Source organism: Nelumbo lutea, chromosome 7, assembly GCF_056320005.1.
Source record: "Nelumbo lutea isolate HS-2025 chromosome 7, American lotus-T2T, whole genome shotgun sequence".
In the NCBI taxonomy this organism is placed as follows: Eukaryota; Viridiplantae; Streptophyta; class Magnoliopsida; order Proteales; family Nelumbonaceae; genus Nelumbo; species Nelumbo lutea.
In genome coordinates this window covers 41,156,065-41,168,457 of record NC_142690.1, presented here as the reverse complement: position 1 = coordinate 41,168,457, position 12,393 = coordinate 41,156,065, and the positions used below count along the sequence as shown (strand labels likewise).

Here is a 12,393-nt window from a genome sequence, read left to right as displayed (position 1 = left end):
TCACTTCAGATAAGCAAGAATCCTATTGACATCTTGCAGGTGGGAAGTTCTGAGCTTATGTAATATTGACTCCCCACACCAATTATATAGGATATATCAGGCCTAGTCAAGCACAAGTAACGAAGACAACCAACAAGTCTTTGATAAACACCTCTGTTTGGAAGGATATCCCAATCATCACCACTTAACTTATGATTGGGATCAATTGAGTTTCAGTTGGCTTGCACCCCAATTTTCCTACTTATTGAAACAAATCTAGGACATATTTTCATTCTGAAATAAAGATTCCCGTCTTTACTGATCAAAAAAAAAAGATTCCCATCTTGAATCTTGCAACTTCGATCCCAAGAATATATCTGAGATCACAGAAGTCCTTCATCTCAAACTCAAAACAAGGCAGGACTTCAACTTAGTAATTCCACAGAGGTGTCATCCCCAATGACTACAATGCCATCAATGTTACACTATTAACATAGTCACACAGCCATCAACCCACTTTATGAATAAGGTACCGTTAGGCTAAGATTGTGTTCATCCAATCTTCAAGACTACCTTTTGAATCGGTCAAACTATGGTCTAGAAGATTGCTTTAGTCCATAGAAAGACTTCTTTTGATGGCATACTTTCCCTTCACCATTAAGAAACTTGCTCCTAGGGCTAGGTTCATGTAAACCTCCCCTTGAAGATCACTATTAAGAAAAACATTCTTCACGTTTATCCAATACAACGGCAAGAATAGAGTGGGTAGCAAGGGACATAATCACTCAAAGAGTTTGGCTTAGCCATAGGAGCAAAGGTCTCCTATTAATCAATAAATACCATAGGTTTGGGTATACCCTTTTGCTACCAACTAATCTTTAGATCTTTTAATTGAACCATCAGTCTCGCGCTTAACCATATACCCCACTTGCACCATATTGGAACTTTATTCTTAGGAAAAGAAGCAATACCCCAAGTCTAGTTCTTTATGTGAGCCTGCATCTCTTGGTTCATAGCTTCCTTCGATTGAGGTGATTGCACTACCTCTATGGCACTGTGAGGAATGGGAACAAAGAAATGGAGAAAATGTAGGCATAGTAGGATGGTGATAGGGCATCATAAGAAACATAATTATTAATAAGATAGTTGGTGCATTTCTTTTTACATTTATGGATAGGAATAGGAAGATCAAGTTTAGAATTCAAGACATCAGGTTCAGTAACAGGAGTAATAGAAGGTTCAGAACCAACAAAAGGTTTTTTAAGTTCAAGATTACGTGACTTTGGGTTGTCTTGTTATTTAAAAGGTGTGCCTAGGCACACAGATGAGGTGCAATTTAGGGTATGTGCCTCAAATAGGTCCTAGGGACAACACTTTCATAAGTCATGCGCTTGGTGCACCTAGAGCTTCATCCCAACCATGCTCCTTTCAAAAATGTATTGATTTTCTCTGTTCTTTTGTGCTTAGTATCTAGGCTAGGGGCTTTGCCCCCGGACCGCCAACCAAGCCCCTCAAGGCAAGCCCAAACTAGTCCATATTAGGGTCTAAAATTTTTAGTCCCTATAAAAGATATTTTAAAAAGATACTTGTATTCTTAATCTCCATAAAAGCCCAAACATGTCCATATTAGTGTCTTGAAAATTTCTTTTATTAGGATGAATGAATGAACAACATCCGGAGTGGAGAGAACCCCATATTTGCTAATGTTGCTGATTCATTCATCCTAAAAAAAGATATTTTTGAAAGACAACTAAGTCATAAAACCATTTTTATAAGTCATAGTGCCCCACATATATAGAGGGTATTCTTGCAATTTGGCTTTTCTTCTTCCACTATGGAGGAAGTGACACCTTGGGACCCAGAAACCAATTCCCATCTTAAGTTAGTTACTCTTGGATTTTAATCAAAAGACTGTGGGTTGTGTCAAGTCAGTATTGCGTTGAACACTATAGGCTCGGGTCAAGTTCAGAAAACACATGGTATTAAGTTGGGTCAGGTTTGGGTAGGAGCCATAGTTTTTAAGGCGCCAAGGCAAGGTTAGGCGACAGGGGGGCGCCTTGTCGCCTAGTTGCCTAGGTGATGCCTAGGTGATGGTATTTTTAAGTAAAACCATATATATCCTAGGGTAGTTCCCTAGGTTCCATAACCATCTTTCCTTAATAATTATCCATAATTTTCATAAGAGAAGTATAAATTTCATGTTTTAAGTTTAGAAAATCAACATTTTATGAGAAGAAAATGAACAATGGAAAGAAAATTAAGAAAATATAGGGGCTGAACCCCTACTTTTGTTATAGGAAAAGAATAAAAGAAAAGGTGGAAGGGGAAGAAGACCTGTAAGAAGAAAATGTGTTGATTAGACAAAATTTTAAGTTCTTCCCTTGCTTATTGGTTCAGGTTCTGAAATCTTTGAGGATTCAATCAAGGATCAAAACTTTGATATGATACACCCCGTATCGGGTGTATTGTATTGTATCTTTGGCACCCCAATACACATGTTTACAGATGTTTTCAGGAACCCATTTTTTAAAATAATATATATATATATATATATATATATATATATATATTTGTATATATATAATTAAAAATGAAATTGAAAACCAATGAAATAAAAAAATAGGGGGAGTATCGTTATAAGTACTGATACACCTCTGCCAATATACAGGTATACTGATACTTTGAACCATGGGTGCAATACTGCAGTTAGCAATGTTTGTGTTGATTAAACCCTAACAAATAAGAAAATAATAAAAAGAAATTAGTACATAAACACATAAAATGAGTATTCTAGTTTAATAATGCCTATTTTATAATTATAATGTCAAAAATTAAAAATATAAAAGTATTTTATAACATAGTGCACGAAACTACTTGGCGACTGGGTGACGCGAGCCTCCAAGGGCGCCTTGTCACCTTGACAACTATGGTAGGAGCATTGGAGAGTTCAGTTAGGGTGGAAGAAAACCTGGACAAAACTGACCCATTGACATCCCTATTCACATCATATAATCAACATGTCAATATATTGAAAGCTATACCTTCTTAGCATGACACCTTTCATTTCCATTTTTTTCCTTTTTTCTGTTGGATCTGTTACCTCTTTTCCATATATCAGTTTTTTTTCAAGTATTAACATTCTGGTGGAGCAACAAACTGTTCACTTCAATTTTCCCAAAGCTTTATATGAACTGTACACCTAAAAATTCTATACAAAAACTGTTACAGATTTTAACCATCCTATCTGTGTTCTCCAATGAGATCACCAGATGGTTCTAGATAGTCTGTTGCTACAGTAACTGCAGTAAACTATATTATAGAACTATAGTTTTATTTACTGCACTGTATAGCTGCATCATATTTATGTTCTATTGCCTACAAAAATGAGGATGTTCCTACACCTTCACCAATATGAATTTTCTGAAAGTCAAAGAAGGTATCACATAAGCAAATCCCGATGCAAAAATTGGTGACATGGAGAAAAAACATTTTAGCGATGTGAACATGTACAGTAGAAATTTTATTAATAATTCACCTGAGAATGCTACCATCAAAACTTAGAACTTCAGTCCGGCTACGCTGCCGATTAGCAAGTTTCAACCTCTGGTGTTCACTCAAGGCTCCAGAAATTGGAGAAGAAGGGTCCAAAAGTGGATTCCACCTTCCACTTGCATAATTAATAAGTTGGCGAGATGATTCCTTAGATTGTTCTCTATGGTACAGAAGTTTAGCAGTAGGACCAGTTGCTTGATACTCTGTGCAAATATCACGCAATCTTTTCCTTAAACCTTGCATTGAATCATGATGGTCAGTTAGTGAATCTGTCTGAAGTAATTTTGATGAAACCACTCTTTTGCACATATTGCTGCATAGTTTTGGACTAAAAAGTGGAATCCCAAATTCCACACTTAATGGAACCCATTCATAGCTTTCACTATCAGCTGAAAAGTAGTTGCATTCTCTTTCTTTGTAAAGTTTTAATAGACGAATATAACCTATTGTCCATAACTCTATCTTATTTGATAGATCAGCTAATAGTGAATTTAACTTTGAACTTTCCTCTGCACATAATCCAATCTCATTCCCTATCTGAGCAACAGAACCATCAGAGTTCTTTAATGGTAACGGAATGTCCAGAGTGGCGATCCTTCCAGATGCATCAAGATCATTTTTGCTAAGGGGATGCACCAGTACGGCTGAGCACTTGAGAAGTGAGTTTAAACAATGTAAAAGAATATTTCCATTCACTAAATTCCCTTCAAACTTGCCTCCCAACCCTCCAACTGTTGACCCATCCCAAGACCATATTAGAGCTTTTTCACAGTTCGCTAATGGTGCAGGAAGCAACCGCAAACATTGCCCCTTCATCAGAACAACTGACAAAGGCCCACTTAGCACAGTTGAATAAAGTACCAGTTTCATCCAAGGTGTCATGGATGAGTAAGATGGTGGACCAAAGTGAATAGGACCTGTAGGTCCAGGTAAGACTGATGAAGAAGGAAGAGGAACCATGGATACAACAATATCATAATCACGATGAAATAACCGATCTAATGTTGCAGGTGCAAGAGCAGCCAAACTTTCACAGCGGAGAATATCTACACGATATTTCCTTTTTCTCTTTAAAGTTCCTTTTCCATTTTCTGAACTATCAGTCGAAATCAAAGTATCATCATTCTGAGACCTAGGATCTGGTTTTATGACCTCACTGGAGTCACCATTATCTTCCAATAAGGTAGCTGAAAGTGATTCATCATTTCCACTAACAGATTCAAGTACAGCAGCACCATCATGAGTTATCCCAGAACTGGTCAAATCAAGAATATTCTCAACATCTGTACCAGTGTCATTTCCACCGGAATTGCTGGATTCTTCAGTTATATTAATATTAGCCGGAAGAGATGTAGCGTCCTGGCCATCGTGATTGCTTGAAGATTGTTTTTCTATCTTATCATCAGTTTCTTCAACAACAGCATCTTTACCTACTCCACCAGATTGTAGGCATTCCAGAACACACCGAAGACTGAAGGCATGATTTGCAAATTCCTGCAATTCTCCTTCAAATTTAGCTCCTTCTAAAGTAGTCAAATCCTTGCAGAGTTCCTTAATACTGGCATCACCAAGTTTGCCTGCTTCATATAGTGTCACAGCATGAGATTTCAAACCTGCAAAAGACATTTGAACAGGAAAAAAGAAAGAAGGGGTCAAACTCAGGTTCTTAACTTTAGTGACTTTGAATATTAATCAGACAGAAAACCCAGGTTCTTAACCTTAGTGAGAATGGGCCGAATGGGCCTTAGTGTTTAAAGTTAAGTTTGGAAGTTATGGGCCTTTATTTGTTTTCTTTAATTATCTTTTTAGTGCTGGCTGCCCCATTAAGGGCATCCATGTAATTGTACTTAATTTTAGAATTAAGTTAATATAAGGTAATCAAGGGAGCTAAAGATAAGGGGTCTAACTCTTCTTTTCTCCCTTCCCTTCTCTTCTTCTTCAACAGCCTACTGCTGAAACCTCTTCTCTTATTTCCTTCCTTTTTCTTCTTTTTTTTCTATATTTTCTGAGTTATTGCAGGTGTATTTCACAACATGGTATCAGAGCGGGTTCCCACTTTCAAGTTGTGAAGGTTTTCATCCTTATTGCAGCCCAATTAGGAGGGTTTTTGGAGAGGTTTGTGGAGGTCTTCATCCTTAGTTGAAGCACAAGGCAGGTTCTTGGAGATTTTTCCCGAAAACCCTAGATAACTGTTGAAATCTTGTTACAGGTCATAGAGACAATTTGAACCAGGCGACCAAAGGTAAGCCTTTGGGAGGAGCGATTGGAGTTTCTCTCCTACCCATTTTGTCGGGTTCTATGAAACCCTATTTTTGGGTGTTGAAGGTGTTAGAAAGTTTTGTATGCCCTTAGCTTCAATCCGATTTGATGTACTTTTGACATTTAGTGTAAATAAATAAAGTGCATGTTTGATTCATGTTGTTTGGTTTAACTCTGTGTAAGACCCTAAAACTGGACACTTATAGAGACTCGTGTTAGTTTTAAATGTTCACAGCCATTAGATAAGTCTGGGGAGATTTATCCTGCCAAGGCTGATACTGGTGTGCCACCAAGTGTTGGGATGGCCTGTCTCGGCCACCAGGGTAAGACCCAAGGCACGTGTAGTATGGGATTACTTGATTCCTTGAACCGGACCAGATTTTCAGTGTTGCCCTGGACCTTGGAGATAGATGGGCAAAACTGGAAAGTTACACCTGACCCCTAGACTCGATTATGACACTTCACTAGGTGTCCGATCGGGCTGTCTTTGATATGCCAATCAGTGAGATCCTTAGCGGGGATCAAACCCTGGGTTTTTATAAGATGGCTTGGCCCAGGGACCACTTAATGTAAGTGTTGGGCCCATAGGGTCCATGTGATGGGCTCAGGGGTTCACTGAGCTTTTCAGTGAATTCAATTGGGCCTTGTAATAAAGGCTGGGCTGAACCCATGTGGCTGGTTTGTAGATCAATTCTTGGGTCCCACGCCATACAAAGAAGCCCAACTGGGCAACAGATTGGAAACTAGTTAAGCATTGAACACTTAATGGGCCGAAAGCCCATTTCGAGCTGGGCTAATATGATCACCCATCTATGGGGCGAATCTGAGATTAATGTTAGTAAAAGGATTGGGCCTTTAACCTTATCCACTCTAGGAGACCAAATTAAAATCAGATTTGAATCTGGTAACCTCCTGATAAGATCAGGAGTAAGCTAACTTAATCTGCAGATAGGATTAAGATAATTCCCTATCCAAATACTGATTTGGATTGGGATAACTCCTAATTAGGAGGTTTCTTAATCACGATGAAAAGAGGAGAAACCCTAAGAGAAACATATCAGATTTCGAACCAGGGGTCTTGTGTAAGAAATTATCCTGCGAACTGAGATTAGATCTCATACAGACTCCAGAGAGAAGAGAAGCTATTCAGCCATCTTCGTCCCAGGAGTTCTCCTCCAGCCACCGCCATTCTTCCATATAAGATTCGATCTTTGAAGAAGAAAGAAATCAAGAAATTGTTTCTTGAGATCAGCTTTGAAGAAAAGACTGAAAAGATCTGGTGCTCAGAGTTTCCAGAGTATTCTTGTGAAGGATCCAGTGTGTAGGACGCACTCTGTTGGTTCCGTTCCACATACAGCTACGTCATCTTCAGCAGGAGCAGATCTTGGTGTCCTCTTTGGGTGTGAACACCAACTTTGGGAGATACTGCTTCTCCGGATCAGGTATAATCCTCCCTTTTTCCTTTTGGTTCAGATCTGGTTCGATTATGGTTCAAGTAGGATCCTTGAATATTGTATTCTAAATTTAGGGAATACGATTCCCAGTTGGGAGAAGGTAGGAAAATTTTTGAAATTTGCCCACCCATTCCGCAACCTTTGCCGTCCATTGGATGGATCCTACCATTCTTTCAGAAGGGTTGTTCTTTTCTTAGAACAATAAATCTAGCCTAGTAAAACCCTAATTTGATTTTCATTTGCATCTATATGGAGCAAATTGGAGAAGAGTAAATATTCCACAAATCCCGAGTTTGGACATGGGGGTCAGTGGAGAATCTTTTTGGGGCTGTGACTACTATGAAGTTAAACCAGTTATTTAGCCTAGTCTCAATCTATTCAATTACATGTGTGCAGTAGAAGAAAATGGGGTTAAATTACTAGGAGTCAGAAGAAATCGAAGGAGGATGATCCTACTTATGAAAGGTGGATGCAAGAAAACTACACAGTAGTGGAATGGTTAGTGAATTCTATGCAACCACACATTAGTCAGGATTACCTATGGATGGAAACTGCAAAAGAAGTGTGGGATAGTGTTATGGAGACCTAGTCCCAAAAGCTTAATGTTGCTCGGGCCTACAAATTGAAGCATGAAGTGAATAATCTAAGACAAGGGGAGAAGCCCTTAGCCGTCTATTTCTCTGTGCTGAAATCTCTTTGGCAAGAGATTGACTTGATGGAAACAGTTGCTTGGGATTGCACAGAGAATGTAGAAATATATAAGAAGTTGGTAGAGAGAAATCATGTCTTTGAGTTCCTCACCGAATTCAACTCGGAGTATGATATTGTGAGGCAAAATGTTTTAGCAAAGGAAAAGGTGACTTTGTCTTTGGCATATGCTATGGTGAGCAGTGAGGAAAGAAGAAGACAAGTTTAGTCTGTCGAGCCGCAAGTTGATCACTATGCCAATGCCGAGATGAAACCAAAGGTTAACACTAGGAAGAAAGATGTTATCTATGAATACTGCAAGAAGCCTAAACAAACCAAAGACACCTGTTGGAAGTTGCATCCAGAACACATTCCTGCTAGAATCAAGAAAGAAAAATGGTGGAAAAAGGTCTGAAACTGGAAAAGGGGGAAATGCAAATGTAGCCACCTCCTCACAAGAGGAACAAGGACAAGATGGAGAAAAGTCAATAGGGGAACAACTTGCAGCCGCCAAGGCTGAGTATGAGAAGTATGGCCAAATAATCAATCATTTGGAATCCACTGCCACAACTCCTTCAGAGAGTGTTCCCTCCTCAACCTATGCCCACTTAGGTATTTGTGTAATTGCAAATCATGCTTCTATCTCAGGTACTCATAAAACCCCTTGGATAATTGATTCTGGTGCTTTAGACCATGACCAGTGTTTCACAGTTATTTGCCTCTTACCAACTAGTCAGGATAAGATATCCCTTGTTGATGGTTCTCTTGCCCCTATCATGGGAAAGGGAGACATTAAAACTTCTCATGCCCTAACCTTATCATTTGTTCTTGATGTACCAAAACTTAATACCAATTTGCTTTCAGTTAGTAATTTGACTAAACCACTGAATTGCAGTGAGGCTTTTTTCCCTTCCTATTGTGTTTTTTCAAGACATGATATCTCAGAAGGTGATAGGGAATAGCCATGAGGCGAATGGGATCTATCTATTAGATGTGCCTGAGCAGAGCCAAGTACAACCTAAGAGAACTACTTTTGTTTCTATGTTCACTAGTCATATTATGTTATGTCATAATTGTTTGGGTCATTTGTCTTTTTCTTCATTGAGTCAATTGTTTCCAGAATTATTTAAAGGAATTAATCTATCGAGTCTACATTGTGACTCATGTGAGTTCTCAAAGCATTGTAAGAATACTTATCCTTCCATTAATAAAAGATCTATTGTTCCATTTAATATTGTTCACTCTGAGGTGTGGGGGCCTTACCATTTACTGTTTATGGGTGGCTATAGATATTTTATCCTATTTATTGATGATTGTTCACAATATACCTGCATTTACCTTATGTGCTCTCGTGCTGAAGTGCATAAACTTGTGCAACAGTTCCATGAACACATTCTCACTCAATTTGACACCCACATCAAAATATTCCGATCAAACAATGCTAAGGAATATTTTGAAAAGGACCTTACCCCCTATCTTGAGAAGGGGTTATCCATAGAGTTCTTGTGCCCACACTCCACAACAAAATGGAGTAGCGAAGAGGAAAAATAGACACGTTGTGCAAGTTTCAAGGAGCATCCTGTTTGCTACCCATGTTCCTGTTAAGTTTTGGGGGTAATGCAGTTTTAACAGCTACCTATCTTATTAACCGCATGCTTTCTCAAGTCTTGGGGTTAAAATCTCCTTTTAGAGTCCTCTTTCCTGGTGTTGAGATTCTCTATTCCTCTACAGATTTTTGGTTGAACTTGCTATGTTTATATACCCAGTTCTAAGAGAGATAAGTTTGAACCCAAGACATAGAAGTGTATCCTTGGTTATGCCTCCACACAAAAAGGGTACTGTTGTTTTAATCCTATTAATGGCATCAGTTTTGTCTCCATGGATGTCGCCTTTGCAGAGTCAGTTCCTTTTTATAGTCGTCCTTCCAAGGGGGGGAGATTTCCTGAGTTTTTTCTTCATCTATTCCTTTGCCGACTCCAATTGAGTCTTGTGTCAAGCCCTCCACAATTACCCCCATTCCCGTGGAGGAATCTTCTCCTTTGAGGTCTTCCATTGCTGATCCTCACCCTCCTCCTGCTAGTCCTCCAATTTCCACCACTCATCCTATTCTCTAGAGGTGGTACTGGCGACAAAGGCTAAGACAACCACAGGTTGGTCCCAGACCTTGACCTATCTATTGCTTTGAAGAAAGGTAAGAGGAAATGTACAGCTCATTGTATTTTCAAACACCTTTCCCACGGCTTGTTGCCCCCATCCTATTATGCCTTTCTAGTTTCCATTTCCTCTCAACCCATCCCAAAGTCCGTTTCAGAAGCCTTAGCCACACCAGAATGGAGGGATGCTATGAGGACTAAAATAGAAGCAGTTCATAAAAACAATACCTGGGATATTGTTGACTTGCCAACTGAGAAGGAACCTGTTGGGTGCACGTGGGTTTTCACTATCAAGTACCCAAGTATATGGGATAAATTACACCAAGACTTTTTCTCCAGTTGCTAAAATGACTTCGTTGAGAGTTCTTTTATCCTTAGTAGTGAGTTGCGATTGGCCTCTTTATCAATTTGATGTTAAGAATGCATTCTTGAATGGTGATCTCACTAAAGAGGTATATATATGTCCCTTCCTCCTGGCTATATGGTAAGGAGATGCAAGAAAAGGTGTGCAGATTAAAGAAATCAGTTAATGGCCTAAAACAATCTCCACGTGCTTGGTTTGACAGGTTTAGGGCTCCTCTTGTTCACTTTGGTTACACTCAGACTCAATCAGATCATACCTTCTTTGTTAAGAGTACACTGGTGACATTCTTTATTGTTTATGTAGATGATATTGTGGTTACTGGAAGTGATATAGAAATTAGTGTTGTCAAGATGTTTATCAGTTCTGAACTTGAAATGAAAAACTAGGGGAATTGCGGTATTTCCTCAGCATTGAGGTTGTCAAGTCCAAAGAAGGTATCTTTATTTCTCAATGGAAGTATTGTTGGATCTTCTTACTGAGATCGAGAAGCTTGGTGCTAAACCTGCCTCTACCCCTATTGATGTGAATCATAAACTCTCAGGTAATGGTGGAGAACTTTTAGCTGACAAGGGAATTTTCAGAGATTACTGAGAAAACTTCTTTATCTATGTATGACTCGTCTATATATTTCATATGTTGAAAGTGTCATCAGCCAGTTCATGCATTCTCCTAGAGACACACATATTGCTGCTACAGAAAAGGGGTTGTGTTACCTTAAGGGAACCACCGGGAAGGGTATATTGTTTGCCAAACATGGCTATACAAAGGTAGAAACATATACAAATGTTGATTGGGCAGGTAATGTGGATAATAGGAGATCCACATCAGGATATTGTGCTATGGTAGCCAAAAACATTGCTTCCTAGAGTAAAAAGCAGTCAGTGGTTGCTAAATTTTCAACTGAAGCAGAGTATAAAGCTATGGCCCATGGGGTCTCTGAGTTGTTATGGCTTGGATCTCTTCTTAATGAGATGGGTGTTCCATGTGACGAGCCATTGATGTTGTATTGTGATAACCAGGCTGCTATTAACATTGCTCACAACCCAGTTCAATACGATAGAACTAAGCACATTCAGGTTGACAGACACTTTATACAAGAGAGAATGGCTTCATGAGAGGTGTGCCTTCCTTTGATTGTATCAAAAGAGCAACTAGCAAACTTCCTAACTAAGGAACTCCCTAAAGCAAAACTTCAACATTATGTAAACAAGCTGGGCATGATTGGCATGTACGCTCAGCTTGAGGGGGAGTGTAGTGAGAATGGGAATTGGCCAGTGTTCTTTATTTCTCTTAAGTAGTGTTTAAAGTTATGTTTAGAGTTTATGGGCCTTTATTTGTTTTCTTTAATTATCTTTTTAGTGATGGCTGCCCCATTAAGGGCATCCATGTAATTGTACTTTATTTGTTTTCTTTAATTATCTTTATTTGTTTTCTTTAATTATATTTTTGTCCAGTTATAGCTAAATTTAGAGATTTAAAAGGCATGCCTAGGTGCACAAGAGAGGTGCATTTTAAGGCATGCACCCCGCCTAGGCCCCAGGCATAGCACCTTCAAAAGGCACATGTCTGGTGCACCTTGCACTTTAGCTCAACTTGCTCTGAGAACACCCACCCCCACCCATTTGCTAGTGTTATTTATTTATTCATTCTAATCAAAGATATTTTTAAAAGATAATTAAAATTATAAAAATCATTTTTTGTAGAGATTAAGAATTTAAGATCCTAATATGTTTGGGCTTGCCTCAAGGGGATTGGTATAAAGGCGGCTCGTAGAATTAAGGACGAAAGAAGTTTAACATCACTTCTTTTTTATGAATAAAATGTTTAGCATCACATTAGCTAATTGAAATAATGCAATTGGAAAAGCTTTATATGCTATTACATGTTTGAATAAGCTTTATATGCTATTTTTTATTTTATTTTGGCAATTTTGACTTTGAATAAT

The 12,393-nt window shown here is 38.7% G+C and overlaps 1 protein-coding gene across 8 annotated transcripts in view; it reads right to left on the bottom strand.

Annotated features, from left to right (window-relative positions):
- The window catches only part of LOC148846173 (FAM91 carboxy-terminus protein), a 96,543-nt gene that overhangs the window by 3,958 nt on the left and 80,192 nt on the right, over positions 1-12,393 (bottom strand). For all 8 annotated transcript variants that reach the window (XM_088955375.1, XM_088955381.1, XM_088955376.1 and 5 more), the window contains one exon: positions 3,515-5,144. In XM_088955375.1, coding sequence (XP_088811501.1) covers positions 3,515-5,144 — 1,630 coding nt within the window. The remainder of the gene's footprint in view (positions 1-3,514; positions 5,145-12,393) is intronic.